This window comes from Centroberyx affinis, unplaced genomic scaffold (genome assembly GCF_046629955.1).
Source record: "Centroberyx affinis isolate AG114_WGS23_722 - 3 ecotype Tasmania unplaced genomic scaffold, CSIRO-AGI_Caff_v1 ptg000522l_1, whole genome shotgun sequence".
In the NCBI taxonomy this organism is placed as follows: domain Eukaryota; kingdom Metazoa; phylum Chordata; class Actinopteri; order Beryciformes; family Berycidae; genus Centroberyx; species Centroberyx affinis.
In genome coordinates, this window is record NW_027279171.1 from 60,295 (window position 1) to 84,152 (window position 23,858).

Consider the following 23,858-nt stretch of genomic DNA (forward strand, 5'->3'; position numbering starts at 1 on the left):
GTCCGGTCAGGGCGGTTGCCCAGCACAGCGCCCTGTGGACCCAGCAGGGGCGGAAGCTGGACTATTGTCCCACTGTATTGTCCTCTGACCACTCTCACTGGTATGCAGAAAGGGAGGGCAGGGCGCTGCCTGATATATTTAGCAGCTTGGATACAAACACAGGAATTCCTGCGAGGTTCTTTTCACTTTGTTGCTTAAAGACTGGGAGGAATCCTAGATGTATGAATTCCTCCCACGTCGCTGACTCCCTTCTTGACCCTCTGTTGTACCACACACTTTCACTTCTGTAGTTATGTGGGTTTATCCCTCAGATTGTCCTCCTTTGCTTCAGAGTATTTGCTCAAATATATGGATTTTTATTGTGTTCTGACATGAACGCAGTTAGGTCAGTAAAATAACTATTTTTTTTAATCCAGATGAATTAATAGTTTGTATGGGTTTTGGGCGAGACCAAGGCTGTTAACAGTAATATTAATAGAAACACTCGTATTTGCACCCTAATTAAGAGGGATTTCATGCTGTTTGAGTTTGTGACATTCAGTCCTATGTGCCGACAGCAGCGTCAGCGTCATTAACTGCTGTTCCACTGCAACACCCAAATATGACCATTAGCCATGATGTAATAGGGCCTTATTAACTGCACAGTGGAGAAGAAGACAAGTACGGAAGAGAAAAGAAAGGCAGCAGAGAGAAAGAGAATGAGCTGTGATGACAGACAAGAGAGGAGAGCAGACACAACATCCTGTCCTTGCTGTTTCCATTCACACACACATAAACATGCGCATGCACACATAAAAACACACACACACACACACACACACACACGCATAGTGGGTTCAGTCCTGGCATCTCTATCTCTAGACTTCAGCCTTGAATTTTGAATGTTATCACGTCCCACTGCTGAATGCCAGCCAGGATGAGCTAAGCTATGCTCAGGCTGTGTGTGTGTGTGTGTGTGTGTGTGTGTGTGTGTGTGTGTGTTGTTTATTACCACCAGGCACCTCAGTCTATATGCCCATGCAAACACATACACACACCCACACACACATGCACTTACCACATCTGTGCTGAATGAAGCTCAGCTAACTCTGTTATCACACAACCTGAGGACTCCCATACATAAATGATTCCTGCCCTGCATTCTCTCTCTCTCTCTCTCTCTCTCTCTCTCTCTCTCTCTCTCTCTCTCTCTCTCTCCTCTCTCTCTCTCTCTCCCTCTCTCTCTCTCTCTGCCCCAGAAAATGCAAATGAACAGGAGGAGGCAGAAAAAAATCGCCATTGTGCGATAGAGAGGATGCATCCCACTGCTATAAATAACCCAGTCAAACTCTGTGTTGCTAAGGCTGGCTCAGCAGCCGCTCTTTCATCATTCCTCACCCCTTTCTCGCTCCCTTCACTGCCTCCCCTCTTTACCCCCTCACCTCCCTCTCCTCCTTCCTTCACCGCCATTCATCGCTTACTATCCCTCTTCCCTCCCTCCTACGATAAGCTAGAGAGAGATGAAGAGAGAGAAGCCGTACTTGTCAATATGCCCATGCTGTAACGCTGAATGTGTCACCTGCTCCATTCACAAGATTTCCTGTCCCCATGTGGAGCAAAAGAGCGGCAGAGTTGTGCAACCATAGTGAGGAGGAAGAGATGGAGGATGGGAGAGGGAGGTGCAGTCACAGTAGTACTTCTCATGTAGAGAGACCACAGAGAGCAACATCTGGCTGAGGTGCTGACAGAAAAAATCAAAGGAAGTGGTCACGCGAGTCACGTCATTGACCAAGTGTACAACCTGAGATGCTCTAGAGTCAGTCAACAGTTTGGGGATGTATGTGTGTGTGTGTGTGTGTGTGTGTGTCGGTGGGGGGGTGTATGCTGAGTGTCTTATCCTTCTGGTGTTGAGTGGCTGATATTCAGCTACACTTCAGATATCCATGCATTAACTTGAGCAAAGGAGGAGGAGAGAGAATCTGTTATTTACGCAACTTGTGCTTGAAGCAGCACCATCTGCTGGTTACAGTAGTAAACTACCAGTACTTACCGGTTACTTCTCTTCTCTCTCTCTCTCTCTCTCTCTCTCTGTTTCTCTCTTTCTGTATCTATGTCTCTATCTATACCTTACAGCAGAATGAGGCAAAGGAGGAAGAGGAGGGAAGGACAAAAACCCTGTCAGAGGAAGAGGTGCGGACCAGGATAGACGATTACAACTCTCAAGTCTCTGAGAATGGCATGAAACTGGTGAGTTTCCAAGAGATGTGTCGTAGGTGGCTACTGTATAACGTTAAGGATCCACATACAGCAACTATAGTGCACATATAAAGACTGAAGTGTCCCTCCACTCTCTCTCCGTCTCAGGCTTCAGATGGGTCCTACACAGGTTTCATCAAGGTCAACCTGAGGCTCAGTCGACCCGTCACGGTCCCCGCTGTGGAGGGGGCGGGCACAGAGGGGGGGTCCAGGCAGACGGACAGACGCGGTCGGCCAGCATCAGAAGGCCAGGAAGGGACAGACTGCGGGCAGAATGAAAAGAGAACATCCTTCTACCTGCCGTGCGACTGCGTGAAGCAGCTCCACATCAGCTCTGCGACCACAGCCAGAGAAGTCATCCAGGGCTTGCTGAAGAAGTTCATGGTGTTGGACAATCCCCGCAAGTTCGCCCTGTACAGGCAGACACACCGTGACGGGCAGTGTAAGGCCACATAACAATAGTCACCAATATGCGTAATATGGCTTATGGCACATTAAAGCAATACTCCACTTGGTTTTAACATGGGGGTTATTCGGAACTTGAGCGGCATGTAATAATATAAACTAACCACCAAGATCGGATGCAGCTGGACGAGTTTGTAGCTTTCAGATTTTTACTTCCCATTCATTTAAATGAGGCCATGAAAATAGCCTGAAAACTTACATTTAACACGTTCATGAACAGATTCAACAACAGATCCCACTGCTGTGATTTTCAACTGAGTGTGGGTCCAATGTTTTAGAATTTCTTCTCGAATAACATTTTTATTGATTGATGAGAACATAGCGGAGGGATACCATTTAGGAGATATACTTCCTGTTTGGGAGATTGGATCTACTTTTATTTTTTAAATAATAATTTTAGTGTAAACCAAGAATAGAAATGCAAAATGACGATGGACCCAGGACTGCTTTGTTGTCTGAAAAGCAGGATCTGTTGTTGAATCTGTTCACGAACGTGTTAAATGTCAGTTTTCAGGCTATTTTCGTGGCCTCATTCAAATGAATGGGAAGTAAAAATCTGAAAGCTATAAACTCGTCCCAGCTGCATCCGATCTTGGTGATTAGTTTATATTCTGGTTTTCATGGTGGTCAAGTGCCAAATAACCCCGATGTTAAAACTAAGTGGAATATTGTTTTAAGGACGAACTGTCTCATTCACTGAATACACTGTATGTAGAGCCGCCATTGAAACAGCATGTTTTTCCTCTGTGTGCAGATCTGTTCCAGAAGCTTCCTCTGTGTGAGCGTCCTCTTCTTCTGAGGTTGATAGCAGGACCAGACCCAGAGCAACTCAGCTTTGTCCTCAAGGAGAATGAGACTGGAGAGGTAGAGGTGAGAAAATACACAAATACACACACACACACACACACACACACACACACACATTTTTGGTATGTAGGCACATTCTGAGTCATTCTTACCAAGCACTTGCTATCTCTCTTTCTCTCTCAATTCACTCAATTCAATTTTTATAAGCTTTATTGGCATGACAGGAAAATAATTGACGCTGCCAAAGCAATATACTATTTCAATAGATGTAATATTGCAGACATTCACAGATGGCTCATAATAATTTAAGTCACGCTGAAATTAAAAATGACTCCTTTTTTTTGCCTTTTTATCTCATTCTAACTATCATACCATACACCTATTTGACAATTTATGCCAAAAAAGACATTTAATTGTATTTTTATATCAAAATCTCATTACTTTTACATCCTGGAAAACTGAAACCTTTCTCTTGCAAACTGATATCCTATTTATCCCATTTTTTACACTTTTGAATGATCCCTCCCTGTGTTATGTCCCGCCCCAACATCACATTAATACATCACATTAAGGAAGCAAGATGCTCTCAAAATGCATTGTGATTCACTGTGACTTTAAACAAAAATCAGTAAGTGTCAGTGTCAGTATCAGCAGTGGTATAATACTCCCTCTCTCTTTCTCATTCTCTCTCACTCTCTCCAACAGTGGCATGCGTTCTCGGTCCCAGAGCTGCAGAACTTCCTGGTAATCCTGGGGAAGGAGGAAGCTGAGCGCGTGCGGACGGTGGAGCAGAGATATGCCGCGTACCGACAGAAACTACAGCAGGCGCTGCGACAACACGACCCCTGACCCCTCACCTGTTACCTTATGACCCCGACCCAGGGACAGACTGACCTTTGAACGCTGACCCCTCATGGGCCCGGGATCTATTCAGAGACCGGAGCCAGAGCTGAACTTGCCTCCCAGTCTCCACACACCTACACACACGCTCACACACTCATACACAGACACACACCTTTTCTCAGGACACATACAGCCCCCCCCCCCCCCCAACCATGCATCTGCCCTCTGAAGAGAGAAATCAGGGGTTGAGAGAGATGTGAAAGGCTACGGTGTGTGTGGTCTAATAGCGGAGTGGACAAATGGTGTGTTTTCATCGCCAAGGACGCGCACAGATGAAGATCTGTGACTGTGGTTTTGAGATTTCATCCGGGACTGATGTGATACGGTCTGATCCGATGGTGTTTTTAAAGATTTCTTCTTCTTCTGCTACTGCTGCTGCTGCTACTGCAAGTGTTACTTATGCATGAGTCTCTCTCAGCTCGTCCCGCCCCCGCACATACAGTTAGAATTAAAAACAGAAGACATGATTACTTTTCACAGCAACTTTCTGGGATGGAAGGACAATCATACTGAGTGTATCTTTTGGAGTGTTTGATAACTTGATGTATAAGGCGTCACCTTGACATATTCCATTATATTGCTGGTATCTCTTCAAGCTGAGGGAGGTGTTTAGGGGCAGGGTCGGAGTGCCGGCTGTCAGTGCTTATGCTGACGCAATGGTAGGAGGCAGAGGGTTGTGTTTTGCTTTGGATGCTAGAACAGGGGGGAATGGAAAGAAGAGAAAGTGATATCCATTCTCTGATTTTTCTCAGGGAGCATGTTGAGCTAAGAGGAAACCTAAAGGAGGAGAAAGAGAGAGAGACACCCCCTTCCCATCTTAGCCCGCCTTGTCCCATTATCTCTGCCTTGTTTATCTCTTACTATCACAGGGTGTGTCCTGCTTTAATGCCACGTTAGAAGACTTCACTGGTATGGAGATGCTGTCAGATGCTTCACTGATATAAAGATTTCAAATCAGACAACTGTTCCCTGACTGCAGTTCTACATAAGAGCCCCCACCAAACACACACACACACACCCACACACAAACCTAACCCCTTCCTTTCTCACATATAAGGGGATGTTAACTGTGACTTTCTCTTTACTTTCCCTCCCTAAACTCTGACCTAACCAACCCAGCCAATGCATGAACTCCACCCTGAAAGGAAGCTGCTGTCCTACTGAGCGTGGCACTCCACATACCTTTACGGATACATTTTAACATACACTGTTATCACCTATGGGTTGTATTTGAATGTGAAAGGATTTTTACACCAAAGCATAAAGGGACAGATCTATTGAGCGGGGTTTAAAGGGAAGAGAGACGTTAGGAGCTGTATCTAATTAAAGGTGGCATATTTAAAAGTTAAACCAGCTTCTGTTTTGCACATATAGATGCAGGCCACTGAACGGCCCACAGCTCTGTAGAAACAAAGGGGCATGCATTTCTGTTTTTTTTATTTTTCCCCAAACAAGTGAACTCATGATAATGACTATGATGTACCAATGATGTGTTTGCGATGCATATGTATATATATGTAGACATTGGAAAAAGAGTGAAAAGGTTTAACTTTGTTGTTATTATTATTATGAATATAAATATCCTTATTGTTTTGGTATCGTTCTCACTGGTTAGTGTGTGTGTGTGCTCACCGGTGAGGATAATGTAAATAGTGTGTGATAAAGAGTCTGTGTGTCATCAACTCCCCCTCATTGGGCCTCACTTATCAAGTAAGATCCACAGAAAATGGATGGACCGCACATGTAATATAGTACATTTCAACAGCAAATCAGATAGTAATGAGTCTTGGAAAAACATTTGGCATGCATGTTTCATATATTGAATGCATTTTACCATCACACACCTTCATCTTGCATCATCTGATCCATAGAGAAATACTGATAAATGAGGCCCGTTGTCCATAAGCACATGATTCTCAGTGTTCTTCCCAAACACAAACCTTCAGATCTGTTCTGCTCTAGGCCACCATTCAGTGTCCATGCTGTTCCTGCTGGCAGTGCCTTTTGTTCCATGCGCCCTTGTGTATGTACAGTGTGTGTGAATGTGTGTGTGTGTGTGTATTTCAGTGCACATGTGCCTGGCTGCATGTATGGGTGCTGTGTTGGGGTTGGGGTTGGGGTTGGTGTTATATATGTAATTCCCCCTTCTGTACCCTAACCTTAACACTCATTTGTCCTTACAACCCTCCGTGAAGTGTGTGTGTGTGTGTGTGTGTGTGTGTGTGCGCGCGCGTGTAATTTATTTCATGGTTCACCCCCTCGACATGGTAATATGTCAAGGATGTGAATACTTAATGCTTTTCTGCAATTTATTTTGTTTTATTTGAAGAAGTGTGTATAAAAATATCAGTAGAACTGTACAGATAATCAAAATAAAAAGGTCATCCCTTTATGGAATTCTCTTGTCCTCATGTTCCTGGTTCTTATATGGTTTTAGTAAATACCTATTTCTCATTTTGAGCTGTCTGTAAAATTGCAGTGTTCCTCTCAATAACTCATGAGACCTATGGCTCCCAATGTATGGGTCTTCATCCCTAAATTGAATAGAAAGCTAACTTCATGTAAATTAGATCATATATAAAATGTTGTGTTTCATGTTGTTTTCATGCACTCACAGGAACTGTGTTTCTAAGTCAGGAAAGAACTACAGGATTTCTCCTAGCAGAGGAGGTGCCTTGAAGAGATGCCTCTCAGTTATATCTTGATAGGCTAGGTTTTTATTTATTTATTTAGTATAGGGTGTGGCAGGGTTGCAGAGTGAGCAAGGAGAACATGGGTTCATGTCCCCAGGTTGGCATGTGTCCGCCCAGCTGAAGTGTCTTTGAGCAAGATACAGAATTCCTACCAGCTCTAGGAGCGAGAATTTCCTCCTATTATAACTATGAGCGCGGGGCAGGGGTGCAGGGGCAGTGATTTGCAGCATCCTTGTCTGGTAGTGGTCCAGGGAGTGAGCGCTGAGTTCTCTGCTTTCCAACAGTAGCCACTGTATTGCTTTCAAGTCACCAGCAGGTGGCAACACCTCATCTAAATTGCATTTACATGATTCAGTCAGTGCAACAACTGTGTGTGTGTGTGTGTGTGTGTGTGTGTGTGTGTGTGTGTGTGTGTGTGTGTGGGTATGACTTAAGTCACTTTCAGGGACACACACCAGACTTAAGACCAATTGATTGGGGATGGCTTGTGCAACTGGGGACAAAAGCCGTGTCCCCAATTGGTAAAAAGCTGATTTTTGGGTCAGTGGTTAAGGTTGGGGTTAGATTAAGGTTAGGGTAAGGGTTAGGTTTAGGCAAGTAGTGGTTATGGTTATGTTTAGGGTAAGTCTCCAGGAAATGAATGTAAGTCTATGTAAACACCCCAAAACTGACATAAGTAAGACTGTGTGTGTGTGTGTGTGTGTGTGTGTGTGTGTGTGCGCGCGCACGTGCATATGCATGTTTGTGCATGTCTGTCTGTGTAATTTTATTGTCATAGAAGCTCTGATATACTTGATATGAGAACAAATGATTTCAGTTCTGTTGTGACTCCAACAGCTTTACACAACAATACTGTATCTTTCCTATGGTTGTTTTCAGACAGATTCTGATTTCAAAGGGCATCCAAAGTGAAGTGTTAGACCAATAAACCCACAGGTGTCAGTGTCTGTCACAGGATCTGAGACCAAATACAGACGGAGCCCCCAACCCCCACAAGGACCTATAGGTAGCTTTGCTGTGGCTGTAAATTCACTGGCAGTGATTAGACCTGGGCTTGTTCCTCACACTAATACCTTGGACCATTTTGAGAGGAAAGTGCAATAAGCAGATCAATTTAAAGGTATTGTCACCCTACTCTCTCTATACACCACCATCTAAGAATAATCAGCACTGCCAAGCTGGCCTTAGGGACTGGCTGCTGCCCAGAGGTCAGCCAGAAACTGTGTCAGTATGCTTATTTATGGCAGCAAATATAGACAGACCCCTCTTCTCACCTCTGAGAAAGAGCTAAGATTAGCATCACCCTCTGCCCGGACCACATATCACTATCTGAATTTAGCCTGTCCCCCATCTCATGCCTGCCCTGTCTCACTCGGCCTGTCCTCTGCCCTGCCCCTTACTATATCTAGCCCTGTATATATCTCCATACCCTCTCCTGTTTCAATCCATGACCATGGTTCAACTTGCCAGCAAGGGTGAGCTATATTTGCCAAACTAAGTGAATGACCAAGAGCACTGTGTGTCTGAGGAGAGATAATCCCCTTCTGTCCCAAGCTTTGTGCAGTGAAAACCTACGAAATGATTGGGCCGTGCACAATGCATTTGGATTTATAAATCACAAAATGCAGGCTTTATGCTATAGCGAGTTTCAGATAAGGAGCAAAATTGCATTACTTAAGCACGCACAGTTCTCACGTGTGACCACAAAGCAGAGCTCCAGTTGGACGCTGCGGGGCGCCCTTCTGCCTTGAGCAAAGATGGACGCTAAGCACCGCCCTCCTTCATCCCCCTCTGTCTGTCTGATGACGCCACCACACTGAGCACAGAGAAGACGCCCTTAGCAACAACACACCGAGCTACGTCGAATAAGATACTCCTACCGCAGAGAAGACGGATTAAACACTGCCGCTTTATTGTCCTGACTGCAGGTGAAGGTTTTCTTCCAAGGGGATGCCCTCGGCTGTTATGTCTGCGGTTAACATGGGGCATGATTGGCCCGAGTACAGCTAGCGAGCTAGCCTGTTTTGGCTAGCCATCCCTCAAGACAAGTGAAGCAGCCCCGAGCTGTCCCACCGGAGGACAAAATCTTGCGGGTTCATCCGGAGCCAAGCACAGCTAACGAGTGGTAGCATCGCTGTTTGCTACAAGCCAGCTAACCGGGAATAAGCACGGGGATGGTGCTCTGGATCGACACTCTCCATCGACAGAGAAAGGCGAGGGGCACTCGGGTTAGACCACCAAGCTATAATTTTCGGACTCAAACTATTTTTAACAGAGGGAGCGGCGCCCAGGCGGACGAGTGTTTTTGTGGCTGTGCGAGCTAGCTAGCTAGCGTAGGGAAACGACCCCCACCGCCTGCTCAACTTTTTCAAATTGCAGCCAAGGCTAATGATAGCCAGGGCGAGTGTGAGAGCACACTGAACACACAACTGCATATTTTTTGAAGAACAAGGGGGATTACATAGTGATAAGTAGGTGGCACAAAAAAAGTTAACTCCAAGGTAAAGATAAGAATCGAGTTAGTTAAATCGACAGTTCAACCTAATGGTCACTTGGACTGCATTTATTAACACTAACGTTACTAGGGCAAAGTTATGCTAATAGCTAAGTAAGCTAGTAAACGCACGTTACAACCATTGTTTTTCCTACTTTCTTGTTCTGGAGATTTTTTTATATTTACACTTCGGATGCTGGCATCAAATATAAATTGCAATCATGATGATAATAAGCAGAAAACCAGAGGGCCCAATAGCAACAGGTAACCACAACGAAGTCTTACTGTATTTTTACCCTTTGTTTGTTGTATTATAATGTTGTCCAAACATGTATGCTCTGCTTATGCATTTGCCACAGTTCTTTTTTACAGAATGAAGACGAGTTGTAGGTTACACAAATACTAGCTGCCAGTCATGTCAGGGCATTGGTTTCGCCCTCAAGGAACTCTGGCATTTACAGAAATATCTTGGGCCGGTCGTAGATCCCTCTTAAAAGCTCTTTGATTGACAAATTGTTATTTGGTGCTGACTTGAATGCCACGTCGTGTCATTCTCTGGACAGACGACTGACATGCAATGTAACAATGCCTCGGCCATTTTACAAGACGCGAGTTGTAAACATGTTTTCTTTTGCTTGCAACTTCGTGTCAATCACAAGACTCCTCTATCTGTGCGTACTTTGGAAGACACCCAGGAAAGCTCTGCCCAGGTTTCGACGACTCTCTGTAGTAAGCGTTGTCTTATCAGTGCTTGATAAGCCCTCCTAACCCGTGCTGGTTTATTTTCATTGATCAACTGAATTGTAATACCACAGCCAAGGCATTGTCATCGCTGATAACAGCTTATCACAATCAATTTAATGGTACTATACATTTATTTGGTATTGAATTCATTTTTAGGTTCTGTTTGTTTTGGGTTTATGTGTGTTGTATGTTAGGGGTAATAGCTGATCTTTTAAGTTATGCATATACTGCATACATGTAAGTACATTTTGTTCACTACCATACGCCCAACATCAAATTTGGCCCAAAAATTGACAATCGCAGTAGCCTCTGTCTGTAAGGGGACACTTTGTGCAGAATACTGGGAACAGGAGGACAAGAAACTGTCACTTTGCCTCCCCCACCACATGCATACACACACGTTTTATGATATATGATCTGCTGTAAGTCTGTTTGCCTGAACTTTGTTCTCTACCCTCTGCTGTGTGTCCTTCATTGAGGATTTTCTCAGTGTGGAGAGTTGAAAGCCAGCTGAGTGTAGTAGGCTAGATGTTTGGTTGCGTATAGGTTTGGATTCTGTTCTGTTAATGTTCTTGGAAGGTTTGCTTGGGCAATGGAGCCAGATACTGTGCAGAAAGTGCTGAGCCCCCAGTGTGTGATTAGGAGTTCGTAGAGGACTAATGGGGTATGTGCTTGCCTAATAATGTGTGTGGAGCCTTAATGCCTCTGTTTGCTGTGCTGTGCAGGTCTAATGCCTCTGTATCCAGGCAGCAGGTCTAATCTGTCCTGGAGCCAGTCTGTTGACAGCCTAGCACTAGGGACAAGGGCTCTGACGCACCTGCACATGGTTACAACACTCTCTTGGGCTAGCCACAGCCAACACCAAACCTATCACTCTTTTGGGCTTTTGCTAACAAGCTAACCCAGCCCAAAATCCCTACACATGGCTTGTGCCAACAGGCTACTCAACCCCATTACAAGCTATCAGAGAGATTAATACCAGCAGTTTATTTCTATTGACTTGCATCAGCAAGTAGCAGAAGCAACCAGTGTGTAAACTAAAATGATTGTTGAGATGAACAGCTGGGTGATGGGGTTTGTCATTTGAGTAACTGGGTTCCTCCCACAGACATCTTCTTTCACCCATTCTGTATCATCTTGCATTATGTGTTTGGCGGCCTGCCACTGAGGTGAGAGCGTACAGCATTACTGAATGACAAGCATCCTCATCCTTCCATCTCGGCTCTATTTCTGAACACACCTGGTGTGTCCAGTACATGACTCGGCCTGAATGGACAGATGGGCAGACGGAAAGATGCTGTCGTCATAGAGGCATCTGTTACTCCCATTAGGCCAATAATACCACTTGCAACGCTAGCGCTCTGAGACCCTAAGCCCTGTCTAAGCTGGTCAGTTCTGAGCCCTGGCCTTGGGTACAATGTATTGGGTCTGTTAATACTGGCCTTTTGCGCCAGCAAATTTGGGCTAGATTAATCGATGATCGATTAATCACTGTTAACAATTTGATCGATCAAGCATATATTAATCGATAATGTATGTTATGTGCTATTTCTCATTTTTTTCCGGAAATGATTTATCGCCACAAGGGCGCAATTTAACTTTCACCGCCTAAACAGAGGAAGAAGAAAGCCAAGCAAGCGGGTGGAAGCATTACACCCGAAAAGACAACAGTGTTCATTGTAAACATTGTAATACAAAGTTGAAATACAGCACCTCTACAAGCACAATGAAAGAGAATGCATTCTCCCGGCTGGCGAAGTTGGTGCAACACTATTTGTGCCTCCCGACCCGGGACAGCTGTTCCCCCGGAGTGTGTGTTTCAGTGGATGGACTGACTGACACCAGTCTGCGCACTGGACTCACCCCTGACCACGTAGATACGCTCTTATTCTTAAATAAACCAGTAGATTGTCGTGCCATTGTTTCCAATACATAAACTGCTCATCACATCATGTCTGTCATTTGGTGATGCAGTAGCTCTGTACTCAACCTGACAGTCCGTCTCCCGTTCTGAAAACCTTCTTAAAAAAAGAATAAAATTCCACATTTTCTCCGAACTCGTATGTGTTGTAAAGGTGCGTTCACACCAAACGCGAAGCGAATCTTTGCCTCACGTTACTCGCGCGAGTTTGACCGCGGGATCATGTGTTTACTCGCGTACTCGAGTAACGCGAGTACCCAACCCATGAATATTCAAGTAACATTATGCCGGGAAAGCCAGCTGTGCTAACAGTTGTGCTAACTGGGGCTAATGCTTGTGCTAACTTGGTTCATAGTAAAGTACAACCGATAGCTGGAATAAAGTAACAGACACATATTTTCAGAACTTACCAGGTAGTCCAACTTCCTCGCTGACTTTTCTTCAAGCCCTCTCCTTTTTGTTATGGTCTCTGTATGCCAGGAGACTTGTGTCATACAGCTCCAGGAGCCCACAGACGGCTGCTATTAGCGTATCCTCCATTTTGTGATTCAACGTCAGGACATCGGGACATCAGTGACGTTGGGAGAATCTCAACGCTGATAGGCTTTCGCGACACAGCGTCACGCAAATTTTCTGCTCAAGTTGAAAAATTTCAACTTGCGCGAATACGCGTCTGAGGTGAATTTCGCCGTCACAAAATACGACACGTATCATACGTGTCGCCCGGTGCAAAATCACGTCTGTTCGCATCTTTGCATTGACTTTGTATGTACTTGCGCTGTGCGAAAAATTCACTTCGCATTACTTGATACTTTTCAATAGGACAATTCTAGCGCTGCTCAACACTGAGAAAGTTAACACGAGTGCAGTGCAGAGACTTCATTGCATATTCCGCCAGTTGGGTTCCGTTGGACACCCAAAAAGTAATTAACCCTAAAGAAAGTAAATTTTCAGCCTGTGGGAAACACTGACGTCCGTTGTCGGGGGTTCAGACTCTTTTGAATTATGCTTGGTTGAGTAACTTGTTGAGTAGGCCTAAAGACAGGTGTAAAAACACACATGTTGTATTTTCTATGTCAAAAGCTGTTTTTTACATAATGATTAATTGGTCATTAACGTGACCGACGATCGATTAAGGAAAGTTCTGAAAATTTGCATCCCTAGCTATGTTGCTGTGGTAGTAGGAGCTCCACTCACCTACTGAGAGCAGTGGACTTGGGCTAGCTTGCTGAGGTTAGCTCTGGGGAATTGTGTGGTCACATCAAATTATTTGTTTTGGTCTTTGGGGAGTTACTGGAATGGATAGGTTGATTGATGAAATAATCGATGGGGCTTTGACTGGTTTGAAGAACCGGGGTGATTGTCCATCTCTGTGGAGGAGATTAGATTGCATTCCTGAGACTTGTCCTCTGAACCCCATCCTCACTGAGTGTGTGTTTGTGTAGATTTGATGGTTCCACTGATTTTTATATTTTTGGTTTTGTTTACTTCCTTTAGCACGCCATGGCGATGGATTGTATGACTCGTACATGAGGACAGACCACATCCTGAAAGACGAAGCGGATACAAACAGTCCCTCTGGGCTGCCCCCGATGCCCAAACACACGGTAAGTGTATACATGCATACACACATACAGAGTCACTAAAGCCCTATTTCCTGTGCTGAAACACACTGTGTCCAGACATCCTGTTCCAAAGAGAGATACTCCCTACTCATGCCCTGTTTCTATTCATCCCGTTTGCGCCCCTCCTCCTTTCCTCAATCCAGCCTCCAGTATTGCATGACAGGATAGGTGAGCTTATCTTCAACTTATGTAATTCAGCTAAGACGTCATAGCGCTCAAGGGGAATAAGATGTGATGACTAATATTGTGCCAGAGGATATGCAAGAATGTGTGTGTCGCAGCAGGTAATCCTCCATAACTGTCTCTGATTGGCTGGTAACCAGTGAAGTGGCCATTGTTTTCCTCCAGCCAAAGTGAATACATAAGGAAGAGAGCTGAGGTATAACCAGCCCTGGGAATGTTTGTAATTCAGAAGTGCCACAAGCCATTGTGACCTGTAAGCCCACCCATAGTTATGAATATTTGTGAGGATACCATTAGACCAATGAGACTCATTTGTAAGGTGGAGGTCATAGGCTTCAGTGGATTGACCCACATATATTGTTGTCATTTGCCTTGTTTTTTTTGCTGATCAATAGATGCAGGGGTTGTAGATGCACATAAATATGCCACAAAGGATTAGCAGAATACCTTGCCGCATAGGTTGCCTCTCTGAATAGCCCCTTTGGCAGAAAATACATGTAGCACAGGATATTCTGGTCTGATAGATTGTAAAGATTTATTGGGCTTGAAAATCTGACCCACAAACAAAATCACCAATCAACAATTCTCCCTCTCCTCGCCTCGCCTACACAGAGCTTAGGCCTAGTTTTCTAGTCCTGTTCCTCCTTTGTATTTTCTCTCTTGCACTCCCTCCATCCCTCACAGAGGTAATATCCTCAATTGAATGTGACTGCCAGTAGCTCATCCCAGTCCCGTGTGTCTTTGTGTATACAGTACACATCGAGTTGTCTTGTGCTCTACACCATTTAAATAAAGTCGTTCCTGGTCCTTGTGCGAGGGAGAGGCAGACAAATGAAATTAACAGCATATAGTAGCATTCAGTTCTGTTTTTTCCTACATTTTTAATCAGTGAGAGTGAGTGAGAGATATGGAGAGAGATCAACACCACCAGCAACATCAATTCTGATAGTTATGACCCAGCATTTATATCTTGATGACCAGGATTTCCTGAGGTGTGTGTGACAAAAGTCTGTGTGTATGCTACATGTGTTGAGGTGTGCTAGAGAGGTGTGTGTGTGTGTGTTTGACAGAAGGAGAAAAGCATGCTTAGGTGTTTCTCTGACGGCAAAGAGATTAGCTCTTCTCCATCTGTTGCACTGTGTAGATTTGCACACAGAGGACTCTCCACCCTCAGTAGATAAGATTCACACTCTCCTGCTTCTCTTCCCATTAATTGTCACTTGTTTTATGTGTTATCCTGATCACACCCCAGCCCAGGCAATCAATAATCCAGTACGGTTGGAACTCCACATGTTGAAAGCTTTTGATTTTTATGCCTGCATTTGTATGTGTGTGTGTGTGTGTGTGTGTGTGTGTGTGTGTGGGTGAAGGGACTCAATCAATGTAGTCCACTGTGTTTGTAGTACAACATTCAGGGCAACAGCTGCATATGACCCTGGGTCTGCAATGGGGCTTTTGTGATAAGTTAAGACTATATGGTTACATGTATGGAAACTCATCCTGCATGCCACCTCTATTTTAGGATCATGCCTGCAACACACAGACACACACACACACACACACACACACACACACACCAAGTCAGGTCCTCTGTCAGTGGAACATATCAACACCTACTTTAAGAGTATGTTTCCTTGTTGTGTTGTCTTTATCAGCTGACCTGGTTTCTGCCCCTAGATCGGCAGAGGCTCCACAGGACAGCCTAGCAATCTTCACGCTCAGCAATGGGAAAAAAAGAAAACATTAGTGTCCAGATGTTCCCTCCCTCAGCTGGTTGAAACCACTCTACCACTAAAATAAGGAGTGTTTATGTGAACGAGAGAGAGTGAGAGAACGACGCTTTTAATATTTATGCCTCTGTTGCATATCTGCACGAGAAGCTCAGGCGAAGTGTATGACCGTGTGTCTTATTAACAGCCACACTGCTTCAGGAGCTTGAGAGTATAATCTAACTTTAATGACTGTCATTTCCCTTCTGCTCCATAATCTTGTGGAAGGTTCTTTCCGCTGGTAAGAGAAAGAAGAGAGGGAGAGAGAGGGAGGGAGGAGGAATGAATTCCTGGGGTTGCTGAAACGAAGCTGTTTACTGGCAGCCCAGAGCCAGACTGTAGAGTTTTCCTCTAACACGTCTAGCCTGCTTTCTCATCCTCCCAAGCAGAGGTGGCCTTATTCAAAGATCGCAGAAACACTAGCAGACTAGGCTTGACTAGACAACAGGGTTTCTACGCAAAAATGGAAAAATTAATTTGATCATTTCCAGGTGTTAAAACTTGGGAATTGGACAAATATTCTGGACAAGTATGACGCAATGTAATTGTTTAGTTAGATTCGTTTAAATACACATACAATCCCCATGACACAACATTTAATTGCAGTTGTAGACCCCACTGTCATTTCATATAACGTGATATTTGTTGTATTCATCAGAATGAACCCCAACCAAAATCTTTAAATCCTTTCAAGAAGATAAATGCTGGAATTTTTAGAAATGGAAAATGTATAGGAATCTTGAGACAAAGCTTGCCTATAACTGTACTTGATTTTAAACAGCTGGTTAACAAAATAGTAGCCAGACAGGGATGTGGGTCACACATGCATGTGTATTGGTTGGGGGGTCAGAGTGTGTCTGTCTGTGTATGTGCATGTGTGTGTGTACACGTGCATATGCACACGCATGCGGTGACCGCTAAAATGCCATTATTTCCTCTGGAAGGGCGCGGATTCCGCACTCACCACCGGCTGCTAGGGAGATCTCAGATTTTACCGTGATCACGCTCGGCGCTACGTTGGTTGCCTGGCAACAAACTGAGCGCCACCCATTACCGCTCTGCTTAGTTTCTGCCACTTTTTTCAAAACTGTAGCGGATCGCGGATTTCAAGCAGAAACAGCTCCGCAATGTGAACACAGCCTTAGCCTCAGTCCCCAGGCTTTTCTCCCTAACAGGATCTAGATCCTGTTGTGCTGGTTCACCCACAGCTAGCTGCATCTCTGCTAGTGGCTCACCAGCCCTGACTCAGAAGTTACAGCTGTTGATATTTGGGCTTGGATGTTGTGATACGAAAGCTTGAGCTAGATCTGCTAGCTAGCCACACACTCCTTAAGTGATGTCTTAAGTGATGTCTCTGCTCCAGCCTGATCCAGATTCACTGCCACTGATCCATCTGTGGGTGTGTTGCAGTGCTATGTGAATAGATTTAGCCTGGGGCCACCTTGATACAGTTGTTTTCACAGTCAACCTCTTGAACATTTGCCATCAGCACTCCGCTTTGCTTGCAAAATGCGCTTGCCAGACTGGTTAGCTCTGTACTATAGTTTTTGTATAATATTGACATGTTTGAAGGCATCAAGGAAATGTTTTGTACATGAATGTTTTGCCTCTCAGTTTAAGTCTTTTGCAGGTTACAAGTGGCCCCTATTCTGCACAATGTGCCACTAGTCTGTAGTCAGACCTAGTACCACTGGTCAAGCACACACAGACACGCATATCCACACAGAGGTCCTCTCTTCGCTCTATTGAACACATTCACACAACACAATGGACTACATGTCTTCTACACAATGAACTGCAATAATTACACCCAATCATAGACTGTATAGAAGCTACAGGCCAGTGTTTACCAGTTCATTTTCTAATGCCCATCTCTTTCTGTCTACTGTCTGTTTCTGCCTTTCTTTCATAGGTGGTCAGTAACAAGGGTGTAATGAGGGATCAGGTGACTGTACGAGGTGGTCAGCTGAAGGTCAAGTACCTGTATGAAGACTCCACTTACAATCGGAAGATCAATGCTGTTAGCACAGCAACCACTCAGAACAGCGGGACCACTGGTCAGGCGCCCGGTAGACCTGCCCCAGCCTCCAGCCTGTCCAAGGAGCGCAGTGTGGACAGGTTAGAAGTGCATGTGTATAAGCACACTCAATGGCCCAGTCTGTAATTTAAGCATAAATGTAAAGGGTGGCCAGCTACATAAATGTTTTTTTTGTCATTCTGAGACTGGTAGAAGAATACCTTGCTAATGGCCCATGACAGCTAAATATTTATCATTAATAATGCTGGGAAAAATGTATTTCCATCTGCAGTTACTACCTCTCAACTGTGTATATATGCGTAATTAAACTGCACAAAAACTCAAGATAATCTAGAAAGACACTGCTTCTGTTGTCCAGTTCATTTGTTCAGTACTTTTATCATTAATCCTATTAAGATTGTTTCCAGGTTGGTTCTAATAATATGCTTGTTGGCCACAGCACGGGCTCCAGTAAGGGCTCCAGCGAATCGTCTGGCCCACAGGGAACTGGGACTGGAGGGAACGGTACAGGCAGTGGCAAGCTGTGTGGCCCCCTCACTCCTGAGCAGGCTCTGAGACAGTACCGTTCCCAACTGACCACCCTGGAGCAGACGGAAATCCACTCATACCCAGACATCTACTTCCTGGGACCCAACGCCAAGAAGAGGCCCGCCGTTGCTGGGGGCAACAACAACTGCGGCTATGATGACGAGCAGGGGGGCTACATCCACGTACCCCATGACCACCTGGCTTACCGCTATGAGTTCCTCAAGGTCGGTCACATAGTTATCTTGCTGTTCCTTGGTGTTTGTTGACCAACATATTTACAGTCATGGGTCTGTGAAACCAATGACCTTGGTTCTCTTGGTTTTAGCTAACCCAGTATCCTCCCTCTCTCTTTCTCTCCCTCTTCAGGTAATCGGTAAAGGTAGCTTCGGCCAGGTGGCCAAGGTATACGACCACAAACTGCAGCAGCACCTGGCCCTGAAGATGGTGCGCAACGAGAAACGCTTCCACAGGCAGGCGCAGGAGGAGATCCGCATCCTGGAGCACCTGCGCAAGCAGGATCGCAACGGCACCATGAACGTTGTGCACATGCTTGAGAACTTCACCTTCCGCAACCATATCTGTATGACCTTTGAGCTGCTGAGCATGAACCTGTACGAGCTGATCAAGCGGAACAAGTTCCAGGGCTTCAGCCTGCCGCTGGTCAGGAAGTTTGCCCACTCAATCCTGCAGTGTCTGGAGGCCCTGAGCAGACACAGAATCATCCACTGTGACCTGAAGCCAGAGAACATCCTGCTCAAACAGCAGGGACGCAGCGGCATCAAGGTAGGACATGCGACACATTCATGATGGTGTGTTATCCATGCAGAGGTTAGACTATGGCTTTGCCCTATTGTGTACAAGCCTTACAATAAGTCATGTACATCTGATGAGCATGCTCACTCAAACACTCACTGACTGTTGCTTTCTGCACCCTGTCTCTGCCAGGTGATAGACTTTGGCTCCAGCTGTTTTGAACACCAGCGGGTGTACACCTACATCCAGTCTCGTTTCTACCGTGCTCCAGAGGTGATCCTTGGCTCGCGCTACGGCCTGCCCATCGACATGTGGAGCTTCGGCTGCATACTGGCTGAGCTGCTGACTGGGTACCCCCTGTTCCCCGGGGAGGACGAGGGTGACCAGCTGGCCTGTGTCATGGAGCTGCTGGGCATGCCTCCACAGAAGGTTCTGGAACAGGCCAAACGGGCAAAGAACTTCATCAACTCCAAGGGCCACCCGCGCTACTGCGGAGCCAACACCCTGCCCACGGGGGCCACTGTGCTGACAGGGTCTCGCTCCCGCCGCGGCAAGATGAGAGGCCCTCCAGGTAGCAAGGAGTGGAGTGCTGCGCTCAAGGGCTGCGAGGACCCCACCTTTACTGACTTCATAAAGAAGTGTCTGGACTGGGACCCCTCGTCTCGCCTCACCCCCAGCCAAGCCCTCAGGCACCCCTGGCTGTACCGTCGGCTGCCCAAGCCCCTGCCCGGCGCCGAGAAGAGCCAGGGGGCCACGGTGAAGAGGCTCCCCGAGCACCACAGCACCTCCTTCCCCTCCATCCTGGCCAAGGGGGGGCCTGGCTTGGGCACCACAGCCACCAACAACAAACTGAGGAGCAACATGATGGGAGACTCAGGAGAGGCCATACCTCTCCGCACGGTCCTACCCAAACTTGTCTCCTAGAGAGAGAGAGACCCTCTATTCTCCTCTTTCCCTCCACTTCATCCCCTCTCCACTCCTCAGGAGGGGTAGGAGTATGGACATGAGTGGAGCCTAGGTTTTAAAACTCGTTTGGTTGTTCTTTTATTTGTTTTATACTGAGCGGTGTCGACACCCCAGGTCCTGGTTTTTAATATTAGCTGAACTGAGAGAGAGACAATAAAAAAAACGCTCTACAAGTTTTTATACAGCAGTTTCCTTGAGCGGCTGTGTGATTTCTGTCTACAGCCATTGATAAGGTTTGATTTAGACATTGCTTTTTAAAAACTCTTTGTGTGAGTGGATAGCTCTGTACATGAGCAAATGTTTTTACCTGTGTGTTTTCTCACGTGAGTGTTTGAGTTACACACACTCAAGCACACCTGCACTGTCACTTGTCTCTCTTTCATACACTCTCAACACTCATATTTCACCACCCTTCTCGGGCAGTGTTTATCTTTAAGAGTGAAACTTGAAAAGGGCTACAGAGATGACTCATGTATCAGGTAGCAAAGATCTGTTCACCCACCTTGATTTCATAGAGAACGAATCATGCTCTAGTTTTAGGCCCTGCACACACAAACATAATTATCACTCATACATACAACATACACGCCTTTACACAGATAATGAGGGATTGGCATTGTGTAGTGAATGATTAGGAAAATATTTTTTAGCAATAAATTAAGCCTGCACTTCCTCATTTTTTCTATTTGCGCTCTTTTTCTACCTTTCCTGATCCCTGGTGCTTGCATGTCAGCTCAGTATGTGGCGTTGGTGTGTCTGTGTGCGTATTTTTGGTATGTGGTGCTACTGTGCGAGTCATAGAGAGGGTATGGGACGGCCTGTTACAGCCCCCTCCACCATTTGAGTGAGAAGAGTGGGGGAAGGGACAGTAACTCCACTCTAACTCTGTCACAAAGGTGTCGCCCTCACTCTCTGTACTTCACAAAGTGGTTTGCATGAGACTGCTGTGTGAGGTTGGCTCACACATAAACTCATACAGATTTGCAAGTCGTTGCGCACACACACCTGTGGGATGATTGCAAGGAAAGTTGGCGCTGGAAAGTGAGGGGTAAAGTGTGAACGCATGCCACCCTTTCATTGCCCGCTATTGGCTGCTATGATGTTGGCAATGTTTTCATTAAAGCTACTGGAGGAAAAGTGCAAGGCTAGAAAGATCATGGGATAATATGAAGAGCAGTATGAGTCAAATATGAGCCAGGATTTGGAGGTGGGTGGGGTGTAAAGGAGTTGGTAGGACAGGCCAGTGACAGGTGGAGCATGAGGTTTTTATGGTACTGAAGAAAGAGGTGTTTCTCAGGGAGACATACTTGATACATCCCCTACCCTTATATTAGCTCTCTTCTACTTGCAGTCCTCTGTCCTGACTGCGGATGAACATGCATGCATTTCTGCCCACTGAGAGCGAGAGAATGCAAAAAGGGGGTCTGCATGCTCCACAATGTGACCTAGATTCTCTCTCCTCCCCCACCCGTTCTCTCTCTCTTGTTTCCTCACTCTGTCATGTAGGGCGGGGAATCTCTTAAACTCACACATCGTGAATTATGGTGCTGTCCAAACGCACACACAGACACACACAGACACACACTAACACACTAGGTGCATGTTGTATGGACCACACCACTCAAAGAGTTCAGGGTAAAACCTCAAGCCACCCCTCTGTTCTTTCTCTCGTCCCTCTCGTTCTCCACGGGAAACTGTCAGGGATTTCTACTCTGTCTCCGTTTTTTTTTTTTTTTTTTTATAGAAGTGGTTTCTATTGCTATTCGCTCAAGAAGATCAGAGGATGTAAATGCAGAAGCTGAAAAAGAGAAAGTTGTATGCTGTCATGTTGTACTAGTGGTGTGAGTTAGTAGGAGGGTGTTTGGTGTTCCAGCATGAGATCACAACCTGTTATACAGACTGAGTGACTATGAGAAGAGAAACTGTACAGTAACCAAATGAACTTGTGATAGTTTCTTTTTCTAAAGAAAATAAAAATGATTATTAATTGAAATGTTCTGTCCCGGAGTGATTTCTGGTTTGCTACACACATTGACCAAAGTGTTTAAACGGGTAAGTTGCATCAGAAAAACATACGTGTATTTCATCCATGTGAAGCATGGCATAGAGCAAGGATTCCCAAACTTTTTCATGTCAAGAACCCACAAATCCAGCCAGCGAGACGATAAGATTTTGTTCCGTGGATGCTCTATCAGTTGAGACTTGTTGGATGTTATTTAGTACAGAACTTGATAGCTGCCTGTACCGTAAGTGGGGAGATGGCGAGAGACAATGGAGAAAGTAAAACTTTGGTTCAGAGTAATCATTCTTCCACATTCTCACCAAACTTCTATTGGATGGAATCAAATTGCGCTCCCATTTTTCCAAGACCCCTACTGTGGCAGCACCTGGACCTCTGTTTGGGAACCAGTGGTATAGAGACAAGAACCAAGTTATTTTGTTTTTGTTTGACACCTAACATCTAAGGCCCGCTTTGTACTTTGTGTTTGCTAAAACCATACCATAAACATTTTACAACATGGACTAAGGTTTTAAATGGGCCATTTTGTGTGTCATTGCATAGACTAGGTATTATTTTTCTTCTGGTGCACTATGTAATGATCTGTGTGTGTCTGTGTATGTGTTAAAAATGTAATCAAATCAGTCCAGATCAGTCAGAGCATGTGGGTTTGGTTAGCCAATTTGATCTTGTTTTCACCAAGGCTATTTTAGTTCCTATCTGTCAAAGTACTTCTACACTTCCCCACCTCCTCTTCTCACCATAGGCTTCTGCTCCCCCCCTCTCGCCCATCTAACCCCACCTCTTCTCTCTCCCAGCTGTATGGTGGAGCAGCAGATGCGTAGCTGTGGGTACACTACCAGAAATACTCCTGTGAAGACAAGAGTGGGAGAAGAAGATGATGATGCCAACGGCGATAATGACGATGGACGGATCATCTCCTGTGACACTGATGATTCATGGATGTTTACACTTGAAGGCTGATGCCCGGAGGGGAGAAATACCCAGGCACGCACATAACAGAGAGGAGGAACCGGTTGGGCGAGATCATTCAGAAGACGAGATGAGAGAGGCGGCTGAGTTTGTGAAGTGGGTGGTTGGGTATGTGTAGGAGAGATTCGCTCAGGTATCTCCAGTCACCTGATTTACACAGAAAGAAAAACACCTGGTGGTTAAATAATTTGGATAGCCGTCAGCCATGTGCTGGGCGGGGCTCAGTCTTTCCATCAACAAGTCAACATGCCTTCATTATTGTGATCATTCACATTACTATGAGATCAGTTTGAACAAGGAGACAGTCAGCTTAAGTGGGGAGACGAGATGTGAACCTATTCTGGTGAGCTTCATGGGACTGGAGCGTTGAAGCACTCTGCTTGGTTTAAGTAGTTTGACTTTACGTTCCTCTTTTAATCTCTCTCTCTTTCTCTCTCTCTCTCTCTCTCTCTCTCTCTCTCTCTCTCTCTCTATTAATGTAAAAGCAGATTAGATCAATCCCATTAGAAACCAACCCAGTCACCTTCTGACCATATGGACTGACGCTCCCACCTCCCCCATTGGCACACTGACTTCTATTCCCTAAACCAAACCTTACCCACACACAATAGATGTCTTATCCTCTCCTCTCCTCTCCTCTCCTCTCCTCTCCTCTCCTCTCCTCTCCTCTCCTCTCCTCTCCTCTGTCCTCCTCTCCTGTCTTCTCCTCTCTCCTCTCCTCTCCTCCCTTCTCCTCTCCCCT

General features: G+C 45.5%; 2 protein-coding genes across 7 annotated transcripts in view; both read left to right on the forward strand.

Annotated features, from left to right (window-relative positions):
• Positions 1 to 6,792, forward strand: part of rassf5 (Ras association domain family member 5) — a 28,651-nt gene extending 21,859 nt beyond the window's left edge. For 3 of the 5 annotated variants that reach the window (XM_071517805.1, XM_071517807.1, XM_071517808.1), the window contains 4 exons: positions 2,113 to 2,226; positions 2,344 to 2,677; positions 3,455 to 3,570; positions 4,213 to 6,792. In XM_071517805.1, the coding sequence (XP_071373906.1) occupies positions 2,113 to 2,226; positions 2,344 to 2,677; positions 3,455 to 3,570; positions 4,213 to 4,356 (708 nt within the window). In that variant the 3' untranslated portion in view covers positions 4,357 to 6,792. The remainder of the gene's footprint in view (positions 1 to 2,112; positions 2,227 to 2,343; positions 2,678 to 3,454; positions 3,571 to 4,212) is intronic. The other 2 variants (XM_071517809.1, XM_071517806.1) reach the window with 2 other exon arrangements.
• Positions 6,793 to 8,941: 2,149 nt separating this feature from the next.
• Positions 8,942 to 22,089, forward strand: dyrk3 (dual specificity tyrosine phosphorylation regulated kinase 3). Of its 2 annotated transcripts, none has more exons than XM_071517822.1 (6): positions 8,942 to 9,861; positions 13,760 to 13,869; positions 17,752 to 17,957; positions 18,317 to 18,629; positions 18,772 to 19,188; positions 19,351 to 22,089. In XM_071517822.1, the coding sequence occupies exons 1-6, from the start codon at positions 9,819 to 9,821 to the stop codon at positions 20,080 to 20,082; spliced, it is 1,821 nt and encodes a 606-aa protein (XP_071373923.1). In that variant the 5' UTR covers positions 8,942 to 9,818; the 3' UTR covers positions 20,083 to 22,089. The 2 variants fall into 2 exon arrangements, with proteins under 2 accessions (XP_071373923.1, XP_071373924.1); XM_071517823.1 differs by having other exon boundaries at positions 17,767 to 17,957.
• The last annotated feature ends 1,769 nt before the right edge of the window (positions 22,090 to 23,858 follow it).